General features: G+C 40.1%; 1 protein-coding gene across 3 annotated transcripts in view; it reads left to right on the top strand.

Moving 5' to 3' along the window:
- The window catches only part of NCKAP5 (NCK associated protein 5), a 1233002-nt gene that overhangs the window by 985477 nt on the left and 225465 nt on the right, over positions 1-22060 (top strand). For all 3 annotated transcript variants that reach the window (XM_081579255.1, XM_081579258.1, XM_081579257.1), the window contains one exon: positions 19289-19357. In XM_081579255.1, coding sequence (XP_081435381.1) covers positions 19289-19357 — 69 coding nt within the window. The remainder of the gene's footprint in view (positions 1-19288; positions 19358-22060) is intronic.

The raw sequence follows: 22060 nt of genomic DNA on the forward strand, positions 1-22060 counted from the left end.
TGTTTATCTCACTTTGCTCTGCTTTTTTGTCAGAGACCTCACCACCCTCTCAGAGACCTAGAATATCAACCTTTGTTTTGTCTTTGGTTCCCAACTATCCTTCCCATCCAGGTTCTGGATAGGAGTTGAGGAATCTGTTCTTAATTCTCTCTTCAGCGTGTCTTCCTCCTCCTCCCCGATGCTACCATTGTATTTCAGGGGTAGGTGGTCCTTGCAGGATGCTGCAGTCACATGTTTTCTGATCTCCCCACCTGCCCTTGCGATCTCTCTTTGTTGCTGGTACTGGAGGGTTAGTTCCTTAAACTACATGTTTGGTCATTTTTCTTCACCACAGTGTCCCGCTCCTTCCACCTGTCTGTTTTCCTCCCTGACCAATGCCCCTGTTCTGCGCCCTCTGACCCTGTGAGAGCAAAACTGGCTGCCAGAGCACACCGAGGCCCCTCTAGAACTCCCTTTTCTCAAGCTCTGCCTCATGCTCTACTACTTTTTTATAGGTGTGTTTGTCTGTATGTGTGTGTGAAATGTGCTTACAAATAAGCCATAAAATATGTATTTACAGTGAGAAATTATAATGCAAACAGTTGAGTAACTGCTATTAGATCAGCCAATGAAATATCAGTAAGAGCCCAGAGTACCACCCTCTGCCCCCCACCTTGGGCTTGTCTCTCATCACAGCTTCCTTTCTCCCCATTGAAGGCAATTATCATCTGACTTCTGGGATAATCCTTTCCTTGCTTTTCAAAAGAAAAAATAATTTTACTTCCTATTTTTATATTCCTGAACAAGATGATGCTGCTACTGCTAAGTCACTTCAGTCGTGTCCAACTCTGTGCGACCCCACAGACGGCAGCCCACCAGGCTCCCCCATCCCTGGGATTCTCCAGGCAAGAACACTGGAGTGGGTTGCCATTTCCTTCTCCAGTGCATGAAAGTGAAAAGTGAAAGTGAAGTCGCTCAGTCGTGTCCGACTCTTAGCGACCCCATGGACTGGAGCCTACCAGGCTCCTGCATCCATGGGATTCTCCAGGCAAGAGTGCTAGAGTGGGGTGCCATTGCCTTCTCCTCCTGAACAAGGTAATTTTTCCAATTTTAACATTTGTACATGAAATCATAATGGGAGATTATGTGTATGATTATGTGTGTGTGTGCATGTGCATTATTGTTGTTGTTCAGTTGCTAAGTCGTGTCTGACTCTCCCCATGAAATGCAGCATGGCAGACTCCCCGTCCTTCACTATTTCCCAGAGTTTGCTCAAACTCATGTCCATTAGTGATGCCATCCAACAATTTCATCCTCTGTTGTACCCTTCTTTTCTTGCTCTCAATCTTTCCCAGCATAAGGGATTTTTCCAATGAGTCCATTCTTCACATCAGGTGGCCAAAGGATTGGAGCTTCAGCTTCAGCATCAGTCCTTCCAATGGATATTCAGGGTTGATTTCCCTGAGGATTGACTGGTTTGATCTCTTTGTTGTCCAAGGGACACTTAAGAATCTTCTCCAACACCACAGTTCAAAAGCATCAGTTCTTTGGCACTCAGCCCTCTTTATGGTCCAACTCACATCCATACATGACTACTGGAAAAACCATAGGTTTGACTGTATAGACCTTTGTAAGCAAAATGATGTCTCTGCTTTTTAATATGCTGTCTAGGCTGGTCATAGCTTTTCTTCCAAGGAGAAAGTGTCTTTTAATTTCACGATTGCAGTCACTGTACACAGTGATTTTGGAGCCCAAGAAAATAAAATCTGCCACTATTTCCATTCTTTTCCCCATCTATTTGCCATGAAGTGATGGGACAAGATGCCATGATCTTAGTTTTTTAAATATTGATTTTTAAGCCAGCTTTTTCACTCTCCACTTTCACCTTCATCAAGATGCTGTTTAGTCCCTCTTCGCTTTCTGCCATTAGGGTGGTGTCATCTATATGTATAAATATAAATATGTTTAAATATATTGATATGATAATCTCTATGTATAACAGGTACATCCTTCTTACTGCAAATATTTATTGTGAAATATAATATTACTATTAGTATTTGTTACTGCAAATATTATTTCACTCTTTTGATGTCTATTTTCACTATTCTGATGACTAAGCAATATTCCATTGAATATATGTACCATATCTTTTTTATCCATTCATCTGTCAGTGGATATTTAAGTTGTCTCCGTGTCTTGGCTATTATAAATGGTGCTGCTATGAATGTAGGCATGCATGTATCTTTTCAAATTATAGTTTCATCTGGGTATATGCTCAGCAGTAGGATTGCTGTATCATATATCTACTATATTTTTATATTTTGACCAATGGGCTTTTGCTTGACCAGTATCATTTTGTATTTTGTGAGTCAAAAAGTTAAAATAGATTTGCTGGAATGTCTCTCCCTTTTGTGTCTTAGTCTGTATTCTGTCTTGCACATTATTAGAGGTAAAAAAAAAAAGATTGTTATTGTTGCCATAAAGGTAATAATAATAATAAAAATAACACAAGACAGACTTTCTAGTCACTATTTAAAGGTATGTTTAGCATACTTTTATAAACAAAAAGCCAAATAAGATTCTTTTATTTATTTAGTACTATCATTGCAAGATTCATACATGTCATGCATAAATCATTCTCTCTATTCCACTGCTTTTTATTTCTATATAGTATTTCATTATATAAATTTACCACAAATTATATACCAGTTTTGCTGTTAATCTTCATCTGGATTATCTCCATCTAGGTGATGGTAAAAACAAAGCTGCTCTGAGTGTACGTATATAGCCATCCTAGTATATGTGTTCACAGGCATGTATAGTAGATATACTTACAGATGGCTTTGCTGGGTCAAGAGGTATATGAGCTTCTTCTTCTTTTGTAGGTTAAGCCAAACTATTCTATAATGAATGAACTCATTTACATCGCCACCAGTAGGATAGGAGAGTTCCTGTTGCTCCATGTGTTGACCAACCTTTTTTCTGTTCATGCCAATCTGGTGCATGTATAATGGTACATCTTTATAGTTTTAACTTATATTTTTAATTAACTTCCTCTCTGGAGTAAACTGATTCCTGAACCACAAATGTCTGTGTGCTTGTTCGTTTCCCTTGTTTATCTTTCAGGTCCTTCCAGTTCAGAGGTCAAAGATTCCTATTCCTGAAGACATTCCCAGTCAATTCAATAACCTCAGTTACCTGCTTCTTAGCAGACTGGGGACAAACACTTAGGGTATATTTCTCAGGCTATCTTTGCTTACATGCTGTTTTCAAAAATACTTTAAGGATAACAACTATGTATATAATGAAAATATCCCTGTAGATTATAGGATGTGTATGGACAATTTTTAAGTTTTTATCTGTAAAATGGAGCAGCTCATACAGCCTAGGGGTCTTCCCTTAAATAAGATAATAAGGTCAATATAGTAACTGATACTATGTTATACAAATCGAGTTTTGTATAGTTCAGCTATTAAAATGACTGACAATTAATGTCCCAAACACTGTGAATGCAAGAAGTGATCAGCTCTGTTCACATTTCTCAGTTGTGGAATTTCTCTGTGATTATTCCAGAACCAAAAATTGACTCTAGTCCCCCTATTGCTGAAAGAGATTTCATGCTATTTCTTGGTATTTCTTTCTTTCTCTTTTCTCTTTTTTCTGTTTTTGGCTACACAGGGTCTTCATTGCTGCAAGCAGGGTTTCTCTAGCTGCGGCGAGCAGGGACTATTCTCTGTGGTGACTTCTTGTTGCAGAGCACATGCTTCTGTGGTTGTGGTGCATGGGCTCAGTAGTTGCTGCTCAAGGGTTCTAGAGCCTGCACCTGTGGCACATGGGCCTAATTGCCCACAGCATGTGGACTCTTCCTGGACCAGGAATCACACCCATGTCCCCTACATTGGCAGATGGATTCTTAATCACTGGACCACCAGGGAAGTTTCTAGATTTGGTATTTCTGAATGCACATCGTGGGAGTGAAATATGTTTAAAGGATGTTTTTGCTAAGAACTATAGCGTACCTGAATTTGGGGCTCTGTCATGATTAAAAAATTACTTGTTGCATCTTGAGCACAAATATGTAATTTTTGAAATTGCTGAAGTTTTCAATTTTAATAGTAATATTTGACAGTAATATTAAACGTTTGTAATAATTAAATGTTTGTACCAGTCTTTAAAAACATGCACTTGTCAGACATACAAAGCTTCACTTCTCTGAATTAACACAAATCTGACTCCCAAGCGCAATCTGTTCCAAGCTGAAAAGACCAATTTTTCTCTTCAAGCTGGTGGAGAGGGGAGATGAAATTTCAGGGAAGTGGATGCCAGGTTAACCCCCCTTATTTAGCAACTACAGAGACAAAAGAAGCAACCTCATTAATAGGGGACAAAGTACAAGTACTAGCAGCTTTATGATGCTTTGGTATTGGGTTTCCAAAATCAACTTGTCAAAACAGACCTTGGGCAGAAGACCTAAATAGGCATTTCTCCAAGGAAGACATATAGATGGCCAATAGGCACATGAAAAAGATGCTCAACATTGCTAATCATTAGAGAAATGCAAATAAAAACTATAATGAGCTATCACCTCATACCAGTCAAAATACCCATCATTAAAAAAATCTACAATTAACAAATGCTACAGAGAGTATGGAGAAAAGAGAACCCTCCCACACTGTTGGTGGGGATGTGAACTGGTACATCCACTGTGGGAAACAGTATGGAGGTTCCTTAAAAAACTAAAAACAGAGCTACAATATGATCCAGAAACCCTATTCCTGGGCATATATCTGCAGAAAACTAACTCGAAAAGATACGTGTGCTCCTGTGTTCATAGGCTGTTGAGATTTCTCCTAGCAATCTTAATTCCAGCTTGTGATTCATCCAGCCCGGCATTTCACATGATGTACTCTGCATATAAGTTAAATAAACAGGGTGACAATATACGGCTTTGTTGTACTCCCTTCTCAATTTTGAACCAGTCAGTTGTTCCATGTCCAGTTCTAACTGTTACTTCTTGACCTGCATACAGAATTCTCAGGCGACAGGTAAGGTGGTCTGCTACACCCATCTCTTGAAGAATTTTCCAGTTTGTTGTGATCCACACCATCAAAGGCTTCAATGTAGTCAATGAAGCAGATGTTTTTCCAGAATTCCCTTGCTTTCTTCATGGTCCAGTGAGTGTTGGCAATTTGATCTCTGGTTCTTCTGCCTTTTCTAAACCCAGCTGTACATCTGGAAGTTTACATACTGCTGATATAAACTACCATGTGCAAAAGAGATAAACAGGGTCCTACTGCATAACACAGGAAACCGTGTTTAATATCCTATGATAAACTATAATGTAAAAGAATATTATACTATATATATAGATCAGTTCAGTTCAGTTCAATCGCTCAGTCGTGTCTGACTCTTCGTGACCCCATGAATTGCAGCATGCCAGGCCTCTCTGTCCATCACCAACTCCCGGAGTCTACCCAAACCCATGTCCATCGAGTCGGTGATGCCATCCAACCATCTCATCCTCTGTCATCCCCTTCTCCTCCCGCCCCCAATCCTACCCAGCATTAGGGTCTTTTCCAATGAGTCAACCCTTCGCATGAGGTGGCCAAAGTATTGGAGCTTCAGCTTCAACATCAGTCCTTCCAATGAACACCCAGGATTGATCTCTTTTAGGATGGATTGATTGGATCTCCTTGCAGTCCAAGGGACTCTCAAGAGTCTTCTTCAACACCACAGTTCAAAAGCATCAATTAGATACCTCTCTCTATATATATGTATATATGCTTCTCTCTCTGTCTCTCTATATATTTATATATAGAACTGAATCATTTTGCTGTACACCAGAAGTTAACATAACATAGTAAATCAACTACGCTTAAATAAAATATAAGATAAAACAGACCTTAAGAGAAAAGCAGAGCAGGGAAAGCATCGAAGTTGAGTCTTATGGTTCAAATGGTTTCCTGGATGAAAAAGCAGAACACAGTCAGAAACAGCAGATAGCAATGTACATTTCTATCATAAGAGAACTACTGTCAAGCTCTCTATTGATAGATAGGAGCAATGTGTGCTGCAGCCAGCCCATGCCAGCTTTTAAGAGCCAACTGGTATTTTTCAAGAATTTTCCAATCCTGCTGTGAAACATAGCAATTATTATTAATTAAATCATATAAACTTATACGTAATTAAAGACAAGGTAATACATACTCAAAACAAATCACTTCTTAATTATGTGCTAACATTTTACCACCGTCTAAATTCTATATCCTGGATGGTAGGAATACTATGTGATGGTGCGCCGCTACTCTGCGTCTTCTCCCAACTCTGTGCAGCTAGAAATGAGTCATGATGGGAGTAATGCTGCTAAGTTGCTTCAGTCGTGTCCGACTCTGTGCGACCCCACAGACGGCAGCCCACCAGGCTCCCCCGTCCCTGGGATTCTCCAGGCAAGAACACTGGAGTGGGTTGCCATTTCCTTCTCCAGTGCATGAAAGGGAAAAGTGAAAGTGAAGTCGCTCAGTCGTGTCCGACTCTTAGCGACCCCATGGACTGCAGCCTACCAGGCTCCTCCGTCCATGGGATTTTCCAGGCAAGAGTACTGGATTGGGGTGCCATTGCCTTCTCCGTGACACCATGGAAATCAGAAAAAAACACAAAGCAGGACTCTTCTCTCCCAAAGAGCCAGTTGTTAAATATTTGCCAGTGGGCTCCTAAAGAGGAGTTTGTTGATTTACTTATGTGAGAATGTGAGGATTCTGGAGGCTGGCGTGTGAAGCCTGATTTCAGTGTGCCAGGTCCATGTGCCATGTCCAGAGTACTATCATGTGACTTTGTTATCCTTACTCAGTGTCATTCTGAGTATTTACTTGACTTTTCCATGACTGGCATTATCTTGAAAGGGGGAAGTAGGAGGGGGCGAGAATGGGATCAGCAGCTGTAGTGATTTGCCAAAATGTCAGACCTATGCAAGTGGCAAAAGTTTGCAAAGGAAATTTGAATAGAATCAAGAGGCAGAAGCTTGGAAGCATAAAATAGAAGCGTTCATTTCCCTAAAACTAGTAATATTTCTTTTTATAATCCTAGTTGTGGCCTACATACCTTCAATGCAAGAATTTTATACATAAAGGGTCAGAATTTCAAAGAATCTGGATCTCTTCCACATCCTAAGCACATTGCAGGGTATGGGAAAGCAAAAGTGCCTGCTTTCAAAGAGGAGAACAACTGGCAGAGAGGAATATAGTCCATCTTGGACTGTAATGTGGTGGGTACTGTAACAAAAGGGCAGACAGGATGCTCCAAGAGCATAAGGGTAGGGACCTGGCCCAGTGGCATCAACAAATCAGGCAGGCAACTATTTCATGTGTGCAGTTCAGGAAAACTATGAGTAGCATATTGTTCTTTTAATCTGCCCTAAAGGCTAGTGGAGGTTATTATTCTAAACCTTACAGGAAAGCCTAGCAGGAGATCACTTAGGATTTCAAGGTGAAATGTAATATCCTCTCCCAGACTACTCTGCACCCCTGCAAACCTGCCTACTTTCTAATTCCTGAAATGTTACAATTAAAGATTCACTCCTTAATCTTCTCTTAAAATGAAAATCCTTTTGGTGCTTTGTTCGTCAGCTTTGAATATTAATGTAAATGAAATTACCAGTATGTCTCTGAGGGAGGTGGTGCTTGATAAATAGGTACCTGAAAGTAGAAATAAAGTATGAGAAAGTGAGGGGAAAACAGAAAAGGGGGACCCACAGATGAGAGGAGCCAGTGGCTGAAGCTAATCTGTATGTGAGGCTGTTTACAGTATTTAGGACCCAGGTTACACTTCTCTTGGCTAAACCTTCCCAATCAACAGAATAACTTCTATCCTGGCTGACACCCTTCCTGGTGATAGAGCCTGTGAGTTGCCCACTTTCCAGATGGGAATTGTTTTACAAAGGACAGAGGGAACTAACATTGATCAAGTTCTGCAATGGGCCAGGCTCTGTTTTGGATTTGTTTTACACTCATCATCTCATTCATCCCTAGAAGAGCGGTGGGGATTTACTGTCACTCCTGTTTATTAAGGAGGAGACAGACTCAAAGAGTACAGGTGACTTGCTGGAAGTGACAGGAAGCTAGAGGTAGCATCAAGATCCAAATAAACACTTGACTTCAAAAGTCAGGCCTGTTTCCATTATTAAAACAAATTAAAAAGGAGATTAACAAAGCATGTTGGGGCCTCCCTTTAGAATCACATACTTTCCTCCTAGGATGATAGATTCTTCTTCTCATTCCTACATACAAAATCTGTACATGGATCTTTCCTGTATATCTCCATAGGAAAGAAAATTATCAAGCTTTTTTTGCTTGTATTATGAAAACATTAACTTTTATTATTTTCCAGATATGTAATATCAAGTAATATTTTTCTGAATCACACACATTTTTATCTGTTCTACACATAGATGCACACATACACACAGAAATGCCCTCTCAGGGGCTATTTCTCCCCAGTGAAAATCACTGATCTAGGAGGAGAGAGACAGACTCATAAACAGAAAAAGTGAAGTACAAGATTGTATGGTGTTTTTATCTGTATGTAGAGAAAATCATCATGGTAGGTGTTCTACTCAGAATCTGTAGATGGCATGTTGTGAAAGTAAAGAAGAGCACCTATTCCACCTCAAGAGACTCATGAAGACTTCCTGATGGAGAAGGCAAACATGATGGCCATCCCCAATTGCAGGGAAACATTAAGAAACTCCTGAACAGTTTAAAGGCAGGTGGTATAGCCAGGAGGAGACAGTGGCTGATGACTGTCTTCATTCTGAAGCTGATTCCCCCAAGTCACTGGTTCTCCAAGTCTGGCCCTCAGACCAGCAGTATCAGCATCAGCTGGGAACTTGTTAGTGATGTACATTCTCAGACCCTGTCCTAATTACACTGAATCCAAACCCTAGGGATCTAATAAGCAATCTTAGATCTCAGAAGCATACTAAGTCATCCTGGTGCATACTCAAGTCTGCCAGCCCCTGGTCTAATGCCCCATCCAAGGATTTAAATTCTGCAAATACATAGAGATTTCATTGCAAAGTGTTTTCTAGTCAGGCCTGCAGACATGTCCTGCATAACATATTATCATTGCTTGGGATGCTGAACTCCTTGAAACATGGATGCTATTTTTATTTATTTAGGTCTCCAGTGCCTTGCGCTGGGCCTTGAGTTCCTGGGATCCATCAGGTTAGTTTAGTGCAAGAGTAAGGACATTTTGGCTGTGTGTCTGTGGTATACAAGCATTGAGATTCCTCCTAAGCCTTCTATAAATTCACATCTTATTCCTGTGGTGGGTGGATAGAGCTTGTAAATATTTCCTGAAATTTTCTAAAGTGACGAAATTTACCTCCATGATGCACAGCAGCCCTAGACATTGCCCAGGTATGGAGACTGCAGCTCTTAAATACAGTCAGTGGGGAACTTCGCTGGTGGTCCAGTGGTTAAGACTCTCTGCTTCAAATACCAGGGGTGCAGGTTTGACCTCTGGTTGGGGAACTAGGATCCCATGTGCCCCATGGTGCTGCAAAAAAAAATTACTGTCAGTGGAAAAGACCCTTTTCCTGGCTACCCACCCCAACATGACCACCACAGTGACTGGACATGATAAGATGAATGATCCTGAAATTCCAAAAGTTTTGAGAGATGAAGATAAAGGGAAGGAGATGCGATATCCAGGTCCAGTTCTTGGTGTCCTTTGTGTTCAGCTTCCTACTGCTCTACTAGGTGAAAATGTGAACACTTGGATGGCCTGCTTGATGGCACATTTAGCCACTACCATGATGCTTTCTTCTCAGATAGTTTTCAAAATAAACAGATTACAGTGTAATTAAGATATTTAGGACAACTCGGTTTTGCTTGGAAGGCTGAATCTGAAGTTGTTAGGATGGTGCTTTAATGGGCAATTGGGGTATGTAACTGGAGTGCCACAGAACTCTGCTTCAGAGATGCGATCATAAAAAAGTGCTTTCCCACTTGGGACCCAACCACGATTTTCAAGAAATACCTTTTTCCTGACCTTATTCTGACCTGTTTGCCTTTGCTGAATTAAAGGGTTTTTTGCAAGCTGGGAAGATGTCATTCTGAAAAAGACCAGCTGTTATAGAAGGGAAACCATAGGGATGCGGCCCTTTTAATGATTGTGAATTGGAGTTTTTTCTCTTTCCTGCTCTTTTTTCCCTTCAGAGAACATCTTTCTCTTTCCACGTTCTTCCTTCCTCTACAAAACAAGTGGTAAAGCAAGGGTGGTAAAAACTAACCTCTGGGGAGTCTGAGTAAAAGGTATGGAAGAATTCTTTGTAGTATTCTCAAAACCTTTTTTTACATCTGAAATTACTTTTAAAATTTAAATATGTGCCCCATTTAAGGTTTTAGGTTCACATCTTAGCCAGACCACAAAAAAATGAGTAGAATTTAGAAAAGCCAATGGGCAAGTGAAACATATTCCATCTAAAACAGTGGAACCAAAGGCATAGCCTGGGGAATGAGAACTTGAACTTCCTGAGATGAACAGGGACCGGGACTGACCTGAGAGATGGCACATACTATCTAGAGGGAAATGTATGTTTGCATAGATGAGTGGGCACAGAGTATAAGAGGTGAAAATCCTACAGTGGAGTTGTTATTTTATGCAGAGGAACATTTTTTAGGCAGAATTATTCTACCTTTTGGTCTGTGGAAAAGTATACTGTCTTAGTCTATTCAGGCTGCTATAACAAAATACCACAGACTGAGTAGTTTATAAATAACAGAAATTTGTTTCTCTCATTTGCAGAGGCTGGGAAATCCAAGATCAAGGCCCCAGAAATGGTCAAGTTTTAGTCAGAGTCCTCCTCTTGCTTTATAGCCAAAGTTAGTACCTTCTCACTCTGTCCTTGTAGGAGGAAGCAGGACTGGCAAACTTCAGAGCCTCCTTTATGAGAACTATAATCCCCTTCATGGGAACTCCAACCTCATGACCTACTCTCCTTCCAAAAGCCCCACCCCATAGTATCTCATTGGGCACTAGGACCATAAGAATTTGGGGAGGACACAAACATTCAACCATAGCAGATGGATTAAGTGCATTTACAATATCAATTCAGTTCAGTTCAATCGCTCAGTCGTGTCCGACTCTTTGCAACCCCATGAATCGCAGCACACCAGGCCTCCCTGTCCATCACCAACTCCCGGAGTTTACCCAAACCCATGTCCATCGAGTCAGTAATGCCATCCAACCATTTCATCCTCTGTCGTCCCCTTCTCCTCCTGCCCCCAATCCTTCCCAGCATCAGGGTCTTTTCCAATGAGTCAACTCTTTTCGCATGAGGGGGCCAAAGTGTTGGGAGTTTCAGCTTCAACATCACTCCTTCCAGTGAACACCCAGGACTGATCTCCTTTAGGATGGACTGGTTGGATCTCCTTTCAGTCCAAGGGACTCTCAAAGATTTAAACATCATAAGCACTTAGAGGATTAATGTAGAGCAGTCCTTTAGAAACATCGGTCCATTTAGTCATTTGTAAGCTCTGGCCAGCATGTCTGTTAACAGAGCAGGGCCTCTAAGAAACAGTTTCTTTAAAACAAATGTTGATATTGCTCTGTTAGTTGCTCAGTCCTGTCTGACTCTTTGCAACTCCAGGGACTACAGCCCACCAGGCTCCTCTGTTCAAGAGATTTCCCAGGCAAGAATAGTGGAGTGAGTTGCCATTTCCTTCTCCAATGTTAATATTAAACACACATTAACTCAACATTGTAAATCAACTATACTTCAATTAAATTTTTTTTTAAAAAAACATGTATTAATTCATGTCCATTTTCCACAGTAAACCAAAACAATATAGATTTGCTCTATGTAGCTCTTCAATTTTATAAACATATTTTAGGACTTTAGGGACGAAATCGGAAACATATTTAGATCTCTGTAATTTGGAGACATGAGGAAACAGCATAGAGCAGGAAATCCTCTAAATCAGGGATGAAGCCTTGCACAAGGTTTTGATTATCGTTGTGCAAGACAGAGCTGAACCCTAAAACCCACTGTTACATTTAATTGAACACTCTAATGACATCCTCTGAGAACACTGCTTTAATAACATACTTATTTAAAGTGACAAAACCCATGCCATCATTCTGTAATTCTCAGTAGTGACACCAACATTTTCTCTTTCTCTCTCTGCCTTATCCTCTCCTATCCCTACCATATAAATAGACACTGTCTTTTTAAATCACATTTAATTAAGTTTTCTATTTTCTTTTCCTGTTTTTTCGCCTGTTGTCTCGTGTTGGTAGCAGGTTAATCCTGAATTTCTAATAAATACAAATGGATTAAAGAAAATCATGAGTTTAAAATTATTTTAACTTCATCGGCATAATTGTTAATATCTCCATCGTCCCTTGGGATATGTAGGATTACATTAATTAAATTGGTCTCTGTAACTGAATGCGTTAACCATAAATGTGGCTGCTGTGTCTTCCCCAGCACCCTTTAGGTATTTAATTTCCTTGCCTGCAATAGATTATCAGAGCAGTAAACGTGAGGCAACTAATGTAAATGGTGTAATGATGGTAATTATCTGAATGGATCGATTGGAGTGTTATTGCAACGTGATATTGTGGGTAGACGCAGTATTAGACATCCCATATACATTCTGTTTTCAATTTTATTTCCTTACACATTTTTTTCCCAAGATTTTTCAAGTGAAAGCAATGTTAGCCGGCGTTGCTATTCTCTCCTTTATCTCTCCCTATCATCCTTTGTGCTATTGCTTTACTAAATAAAACCAGCAGAGCCCAGGAAAACTAAATTTCTCCAAAGAAAGCAGTGGCCTTATAAGATGGAAATTCTAGTGGTTTCTTTGTGATTTATGGTATCCAAATATTTGAACCTGAAGTCACTTTGTAGATGGGCTATAGATTGACTAGTTTGTCCCATTCACTGATTAACTGCTAAAGAACTGTAATCCCCAGGAGGGTTCAATGACTTGTTGAAGGTTACACAACATGGTTTTGCCAGGTAAACTAGTAGGGGGTGGAATTGGCCCTCTCTCTTCTGGGCTGGGCAGGGAACTGAGAGGGTATACCAGCTGTAGGTCAAAAGGGGTTCAGTGTGACAGGCCATAGCAGAGTGAACCCTGGAGGAAATATTAAGTCAGGAAAAAGTTTCCTTTTAGTTTGAGTGGGGAATGAAATGATGGAACCATCTGGGATAACCAGTACTTAAAAACCCAAACAGCTGTTCAGTATGAGGGTAGAAGGATTGGGCTGTGTGGCAGATGTTTGTCCATGATGAGAATGGAAAGGCCATGGCAGGATCCCACCCGAGGAACAGGAGTGTTGGGAGAGGATTACTAAAACAGGGATTCAAACTCAGAGGAAAAAGGTCAAAGCCAAGTATTAGAACTGAAAGTTGAAGAAGAAACAGAGGTTTGAATCCTTGGACTTGAAAGATGACTAGGTCGAAATGATCTGACAGTGGCGAGAGCACCTTGAAACAGCCTGTTTTCTGTCAGTTTTCTTCAACTTTTGTGCCCCATCCTAGTTCAGTCACACCACTGACTTTCCTTGTTAAGTAACAAATGGGTATAAATCTGAAACTTTTCATACATCTGCCCCCAAAAATCCCAACAACATTCAAATCATCAAAGCACCAATAAAACCACACAGAAGCCACACTTTCTGTGTTCCAGAAAACAGAGCACTAGAACTTCAATTGCTGTACATAGAAAAATAAACACCAAATACCCACAGCACTGCCTGCAGCAAACCTTGTGTCCCAGGCAGGATGGTAGCACAGGGTACAGGGAAAGCAGTCTCAGAATGAGATGGCCTGACACCACAAGCTCAGATCTCAGTACTGGCTGCTGGACAGGGCTTAAAAGTATGCACAAGCTAAGGTGACCATCTCAGCAAGGTAGTGATTCTAGGGAAAAGAGAAAATGTACCATTTGGAGATGTGAATGTGAAGGGGAAAAGATGAGGGAAAATTTCAAGATGCTATGGAAATAGACCAGCCTCCTCCATCATCGTCTGGTAAAGAGGCTAAAACAAGGGTATATAGCGCAACGCTGAAGGAATAGTATGTGAAAGTGATAGACTCTGATAAAGCAGAAAGAATGTACTGGAGAGTTGGTTGGGAAAACAAATGAGGCAAGGACCGTTGATTGTTGTGTGTGTAATAGGAAGAGGCAAGGCACGGAATTGTAACTAGATGATAGCAACAGAGGGAGCTCTATGAGAGGACCTGTAAGAGGTGGATGGGTGGTATCAAAGGATAGGAAAGGAAGTGACACTTTGCTCCCTTTAGGATACTTTGACTTCTGGAATCATGTTCATGGTTTTCATATTCAAAAAATAACATGAAAGCAACAAGAAGATGAGAAATTAAATTTGAATGCCATCAGAAACAAATGAACTGAATTTAAAAATACATTTTCAAATTAAAAACATAACCACACTAAAGTGGGAGGGGTGGGAAAGGGCCAGTCTAGTATCTTTTCAGTTCAGTCACTCAGTTGTGTCCAACTCTTTGTGACCCCATGGACTGCAGCACACCAGGCTTCCCTGTCCACCACCAACTCCCGGAGCTTTCTCAAATTCACGTCTATCAAGTTGGTGATGCCATCCAACTGTCTCATTCTCTGTCGTCCCCTTCTCCTCCTGCCTTCAGTCTTTCCCAGCATCAGGGTCTTTTCCAGTGAGTCAGTTCTTTGCATCACATGGCCAAAGTATTGAAATTTCAGTTTCAACATCAGTCCTTCCAATGAATATTCAGGACTGATTTCCTTTAGGATTGACTGGTTGGATCTCCTTGCAGTCTAAGGAACTCGCAAGAGTCGTCTCCAACACCACAGCTCAAGAGCATCAATTTTTAGCTCACAGCATTCTTTATACTCCAACTCTCACATCCATACATGACTACTGGAAAAATCATAGCTTTGACTAGATGGACCTTTATTGGAAAAGTAATGTCTCTGCTTTTTGACATGCTGTCTAGGTTGGTCATAGCTTTTCTTCCAAGGAGCAAGCATCTTTTAATTTCATGGCTGCAGTCACCATCTGCAGTGATTTTGGAGCCCCCCAAAGTAAAGTTTCTCACTGTTGCCATTGTTTCCCCATCTATTTGCCATGAAGTGATGGGACCAGATGCCATGATCTTAGTTTTCGGAATGTTGAGTATTAAGCCAACTTTTTCACTCTCCTCTTTCACTTTCATCAAGAGGCTCTTTAGTTCTTCTTCACTTTCTACCATATAGGTGGTGTCATCTGCATATCTGGGTTTATTGATATTTCTCCTGGCAATCTTGGTTCCAGCTTGTGCTTCATCCAGCCCGGCATTTCACATGATGTACTCTGCATATTAAGTTAAATAAGCAAGGTGACAATATACAGCCTTGACATCCTCTTTTCCCAAATTGAAACTAGTCTGTTGTTCCATGTCCATTTCTAACTGTTGTTTCCTGACCTGCATACAGATTTCTCAGGAGGCAAATCAGGTGGTCTGGTATTCCCTTCTCTTTAAGAATTTTCCACAGTTTGCTGTGGTCCACACAGTCAAAGGCTTTAGCATAGTCGATAAAGCATAAGTAGATGTTTTTCTGGAACTCTCTTGCTTTTTTGATGACCCAACAGATGTTGGAATTTGATCTCTGGTTCCTCTGCCTTTTCTAAATCCAGCTTAAACATCTGGAACTTGACAGTTCATGTGCCGTTGAAACCTGACTTGGAGAATTTTGAGCGTTACTTTGCTGGCATGTGAGATGAGTGCAATTGTGTGGTAGTTTGAATATTCTTTGACATTGCCTTTCTTTGGGATTGGAATGAAAACTGACCGTTTCTAGTCCTGTGACCACTGCTAAGTTTTCCAAATTTGCTGGCATACTGAGTGCAGCACTTTCACAGCATCATCTTTCAGGATTTGAAATAGCTCAACTGGAATTCCATCACCTCCACTAGCTTTGTTTGTAGTGATGCTTTCTAAGGCCCACTTGACTTCACATTCCAGGATGTCTGGCTCTAAATGAGTGATCACAACATCATGGTTATCTGGGTAGTGAAGATCTTTTTTTGTATAGTTCTTCTGTGTATTGTTGCCATCTCTTCTTTATATCTTCTGCTTCTGTTAGGTCCATACCGTTTCTGTCCTTTATTGTGCCCACCTTTGCATGAAATGTTCCCTTGGTATCTCTAATTTTCTTGAAGAGATCTCTGGTCTTTCCCATTCTGTTGTTTTTCTCTATTTCGCATTTTTCACTTAGGAAGGCTTTCTTACCTCTCCCTTTCTATTCTTTGGAACTCTACATTCAGATGGGTATATCTTTTAGACACTGAATTCTTTACTCTATCCCTGCATTCTAACAGGAAAAGAAATTATGAATTCTTCTTGGTACTATTTTTTATTAATTTTGTTGGAGTGTAGTTGCTTTATAATGTTGTGTTTCTTGCTGTCTAGCAAAGAGAATCAGTCATACATATGCATACATTCCCTCTTTTTTGTATTTCCTTCCCATTTATGTCACCACACAGCACTAAGTAGAGTTTCCTGTGCTATATAGTAGGTTCTCATTGGTTATTTATTTTATACATAGTAGTGTATATATGTCACTGTTATTTTTTGTAGTGTGACTATTTTGCACACACTGTGGTATTGAAGAAATGAGTTAATATAATGATGTCAGCAGCCCATACTCTCTTTATGAAAAATGAAGATACAAATATGAAAAGGGAAGAACAAGGAGGAAGTGTGTGTGTGTGTGTGTGTCTAGGAAGAGAGGGGGGGAAGAGGAAGAGAAAGAAGAAGAAATCCTTCCACTGAAAGGAACTATAAGCAAGGATTCCTCAGTGGTAATTAGCATGCATTAATATCCAGATTTTAGTTTCCAAATATCATCACCACTAAAAATAAGCAGGATTCCTATGGGAAATGGCTGATTTCAGGGATGGGACAACAGACAAGCAAAACAGATATGGAACATTTCCATTTGCCAAAAAAGCAAGAACATGTCTAATAAATGAAGGGAATATGTCAAAGGGCACAGCTTAAAGAGAGTCACCTTCCCAAAGCTGAGAAAATTTGAGCATCAAAATAAATACTTAAAGACTTATAAACCTGTGAATAATAAAAGAATCCATGTATTTATACTGATAAATAAATAGGAAAAACACTTCCTTATAATATCATGCAAACTCATAAATGTAGGTAGAAAAATGATAGAAATCATCTTTTTCAGCCAAAATAATTATTGATTCAAGCAAGATTCATTGATGGTTACTAAAATAAGTAGATAAAAGTTTGATGTGGAATGCTGCTGCTGCTGCTGCTAAATTGCTTCAGTCGTGTCCGACTCTGTGCGACCCCATAGACAGCAGCCCACCAGGCTCCCCCGTCTCTGGGATTCTCCAGGCAAGAGCACTGGAGTGGGTTGCCATTTCCTTCTCCAATGTATGAAAGTGAAAAGGGAAAGTGAAGTCGCTCAGTCGTGTCCAACTCTTAACGACCCCATGGACTGCAGCCTACCAGGCTCCTCTGTCCATGGGATTTTCCAGGCAAGAGTACTGGCGTGGGGTGTTGATGTGGAATAGGAGTTTCCAGTCTCCAAGTACCTACCCCCAGTTTACTTATTAATTAAAAATAGAAAGATAGTAAATTTATGGTGGTGAGATTTGGTAGACCCCACCTTAACCAAGTGATCAAAGTTAACATATCCAAATTGGGACAGATAGACATACAGGAGCCTGATATGATGCACTAAGAAGGATGCAGTATTATTTCTGTTCCATTGTTGCCAAGTTTGCAGAAGGAAACTTGAAAGAAACCTAAATTAGGGGACATTCCACAATGTAATTGTTACTATTCAAAAAAAAAAAAAAAAAAAAATGGAAGGAAGAAATCACGAAAGACAACTTTTCCAGAATCCATGCTCTTGGATGAATGACGAACAGATGCAATGCCTGATCTTGGATATGATTCTGGGTTGGGAAAAAAATTTACAATAACGACATTATTGGGACAATGGAAGAATGGAATAAGGACTATAGAACAGACTGTGTGCTGTATTAATCAACATTGTATTTCCTGATTTTGAAAATTATACTCTGATTTTCTTCATTATTGGAAAATACTTACAGAAGTAGTTAAGGAATAAAGAGTTGCAGGGAAAAAAAAATTGAAAGAGAAGAAAATGATACAGAAAATCTGGCAAAATTGGTGAATCTGAGGAAAGGGTATATGGCAGTTCATCATACTATTCTTGAACATCACCTGCAAGTTTGAAATTACTTCCAAATAAAAAGTTTTTTAAAGTCTGGTGGAAAGAATCTATAAATAGAAAATGTGAATCTATGTATCAGTACCTCCTAAAAATCATACCATAGTTTTGAAAAAAAAAATGATTTTGAGATCTATATCCCCATTTCTAAATGTCAAGGAAGGCTGTCATGAAGGGGAGAGAAGCAAGGCTGCCTTAGGGGATTGAGACAGTGGTTTTGGCAGCCGTGGGACAGGTTAACGTACACAGTTTAGGATTCAGTCCAGGGTCAGTAGTGGCGGGAGTGAACCCAGGTCACCAGACGCAGAGGGCAGTTCTCATGCCACCACTCCATGCTGCTTCTAAAACCTAATGTGTTTACACTGAGTGCTTTTGTTCCCTTGTTATTTTGCTAGTAACCTAGTAATCATTTTCAACCTAGGATCCTATAGTACCTTATTTAGCATTCAGGTACCTACAAGGCTCTGAGGAGCAGGAAAGCAGTACTTTTAAGAAGGCAAGGGGAGAGGGGAGTGACTCAAGTATAGTTCAGTTCTTGAATTTCTCATTGTAGTCTCATGTTCAAAAGTCATTGATTAACTAGGAAAACAACATGTTTAGTCTGCATTTGGAATTATGCTTTCATGAATTTACCTGAGATTCTCTTCTGTGACCTAAACAAATATCAGGTTATGAATCTATGACAGGTCTTAATGAAGTGGATTAAGGCATTTCTTCCATTTACATTTTCATAGAATGAAATAAACATTGTAATCTTTTTTACAGAACACTTTCACATCAGGCCATGATTTGATTTTCTACCTGTTCAGAATATCAAATTTTGCATTTCTTTAAGCCCTAATGCCTTTTTGTGAGAGATAAGACAGAAGTCATCCCCAAGAGATTTATAATAGTACTTAGAGCAAACTTGTCAAAGATTCTTCTACAAGATTGTTTTGGATCCTGAGGAGGTATATTTAGTAACTGTATTGAAGAAGTTGTCACGTAACACAACATTTCATTGATTTATTTGTATTATTTTTGTGTCTTGACTGCAGGCAGAGAATTCAGCATTGGCTTTGGAAAATGAAAATCAAAGGGAACAGTATGAGAGATGTCTTGATGAGGTAAGGGGAATGGAGAGGTTCTGGATAAGAGGCTGGACAATTTAGGATTCCTTGGTCAGATCTTAATATATGTCTATTACCAGTCCCGAACAAACATTAACATTTCGTCCTTGAAAGGGAGGTTGTAAACATGGAGTATGGATAAGGAAGGTCAGTACCCCCCCCACCATATCCTTATACAGGCATCTACAAATTCCTCTTGGTTATTGTTTAATATTCTCAGGACATAGGTTGGGAGATGCTTCACTGTATGATAAATTCCTCCTGTCCAGTAAGTGTGATCCCAGCCTGTGAATGAGAAAAGCTGCCTCGGGGCACACTGCATCGTCTCCAGTCGGATGCCATTTCTGAATAAACGCAAAATCCTTGATAGAGTGGGTGGGGACGATGTTCACAGTTGGCAGCCAGAGGGAAAATATCAGTAGATTGAGAACAAGCCAAGAAGACAAAGGGAAGTGAGGAAGAAAATGTGAGCAGAATGGAAGGAGACAGAGCCACGAGCATGAGCCAACTTAAGAAATATGATTTGATGATAATGGAGAGATAAAGGCAAAAATGGCAGTTGTCTCAGATTGCTGAGAGGGGAAGGAAAATTGAAAAGTATGCAGGGCCCTCATTTTCTTCTCAGTCATCCTCTCACACCTGGCAGGGATTGCACCATCCATCCTTCCTGTATCACCTAGCCAGGACTTGCCAGTGACCTCCCTGACAAGCTCTCGTCTGGGATTGGTTGGTAATTGGAGTTATTCATTTAATGGGATGACTTTTCCAGTCATCTGCCCAATACCCTAAAACTTGCACATATCCTTCTAGAAGATTCAGTTTAATAGTTGTTATGATAGAGCTGACAGAGATTTCAGGAAAATTAGAAAAATTATGTTCAGTCAAGTTCCACTTCCTGAGCAATAGAAACTGGAATTATATCTTCAGTCTTTTCCTCCTCACTATCAATTGGGAAACTTTTTCCAACATATGCTCTTGAACTTCCTTACCCCTTCCCCCCCCCCACCCCACTGTCCACAAAGGTGATGGAGTAAATGACAAAGAACACAATTAAAAAGCCCAGTTGTGGCATAGTCACCTCTGCCATATACTCTTCTCCCTCGAAATTAGAAATGGTGTTTCCTCTCAGAGTTCCAAATGTGCTTGATATTTTCCTACACCAGTGGTTCTTGTAATGTGATCCCTGAACTGGCAACATCATCCTCATCTGGGAACTTGTTAGAAATGCAAATCCTTTTTTTTAAATTTAATTTAATTTTTAAAATTCATTTTGGCTGTGCTGGGTTTTTGTTGCAGCACATAGGCTTTCTTTAGCTGCAGCTCTGATGCTTCTTTCTTGTTGTAGCACAAGGGCTTCTCTTGTTTCAGGGCCCGGATTCTAAGGGAAGCCCCAGAAATGCAAATTTTTGCTTCACAGTCACTTGTTGAAGAACCTTCAAACAGTCCCTAGAAAATTGTTTATTTATTTAATGTTTTAATTGTCTCATATCTCCAGCCATATGGGGCTTTCCTGATGGCTCAGATAGTAAAGAATCTACCTGCATTGCAGGAGACCCAGGTTCAACCCCTGAGTCGGGAAGATCCCCTGGAGGAGGGCATGGCAATCCACTCTAGTATTCTTGCCTGGAGAATCCCACAGACAGAGGAGCCTAGTGGGCTACAGTCTACAGGATCACAAAGAGTCAGACAAAACTGAGTGACCAACACTTTTCCAGCTATATGTATTAGTTACTCAAGCAAAATGGTGTTTGCAGTCTCTCTGCCCTGTCAAGACTTGAAAGGACTCAGAATAATCTTTACAATGTCCAGAGTTAAAAGAATCACTCATATAAGTTGACATAAAAGGGAGAGTAATGACTCATGTCTAGTAAGGCCAGTTCAGCCTCTCTTACCTCTGTTCCCCAGGCTCTTGGTCCAATCAAAGTTGAGGGCAAGAAATTCCAAATAGATCCAAGGATATTTAAAGGAACAAATACTGCCCTTGGGTCATATGTATTGATCAGCAAAGTACTACCTTAACCTCCTGCACAAAATTTCCAATGAGAATCCCTATTCAGAAGTCAAATTTATGTGAATCACATCACATAAACTTAATTTGTCACAGTTTCCACATAAGTCATCCTTCCTCATCAGTCAAAAAACTCCCAGCATTTATTTATGTAAACTCAGGGTCTGTTTTGTATATGTCCCCTATGCCTGCATCCCAAAGGTTTCATTAGAATGTGACTGGCAAAACCGAAGTTTTCACCCACAGAATCATTTAGTATAAAGTTTCCACTGAAGACAGAATTTTCAGAGGGAGAATTTCTCCCTTCTTAATTGCAAAAATTAACTGTTGCCAAAGAGGTGATTTGTGACAAAGAACCACCTCTGAGCAGTACAAATGTTTTGTATTCATGAATCCTGGCCCCTGATTACACATGCCAGTTGTTTTGTAACTAATTGCAGGAAGAGAGACAATCCATTTCTACACATTGCAAGAGAACACTCTCAAAGGGGTAGTTGAATGTAGTAATAATGCCAACTGGAAATTCTTTTCCAGGCTTTTTGTACTAATTAAACAAACTAACAAGGTAAGGCCTCATGTTAAGTTATTTCCTTGCTCGTGGGTTTCATAAAATATACACAGGTGGATAAAATGTAAATTTGAAGTGTTCTTCAGTCCCTTTTTCACTGATTGTTATTTTCTGAGAAATGAAG

Source organism: Giraffa tippelskirchi, chromosome 3, assembly GCF_054371585.1.
Source record: "Giraffa tippelskirchi isolate mGirTip1 chromosome 3, T2T-mGirTip1v1.2.pri, whole genome shotgun sequence".
In the NCBI taxonomy this organism is placed as follows: Eukaryota; Metazoa; Chordata; class Mammalia; order Artiodactyla; family Giraffidae; genus Giraffa; species Giraffa tippelskirchi.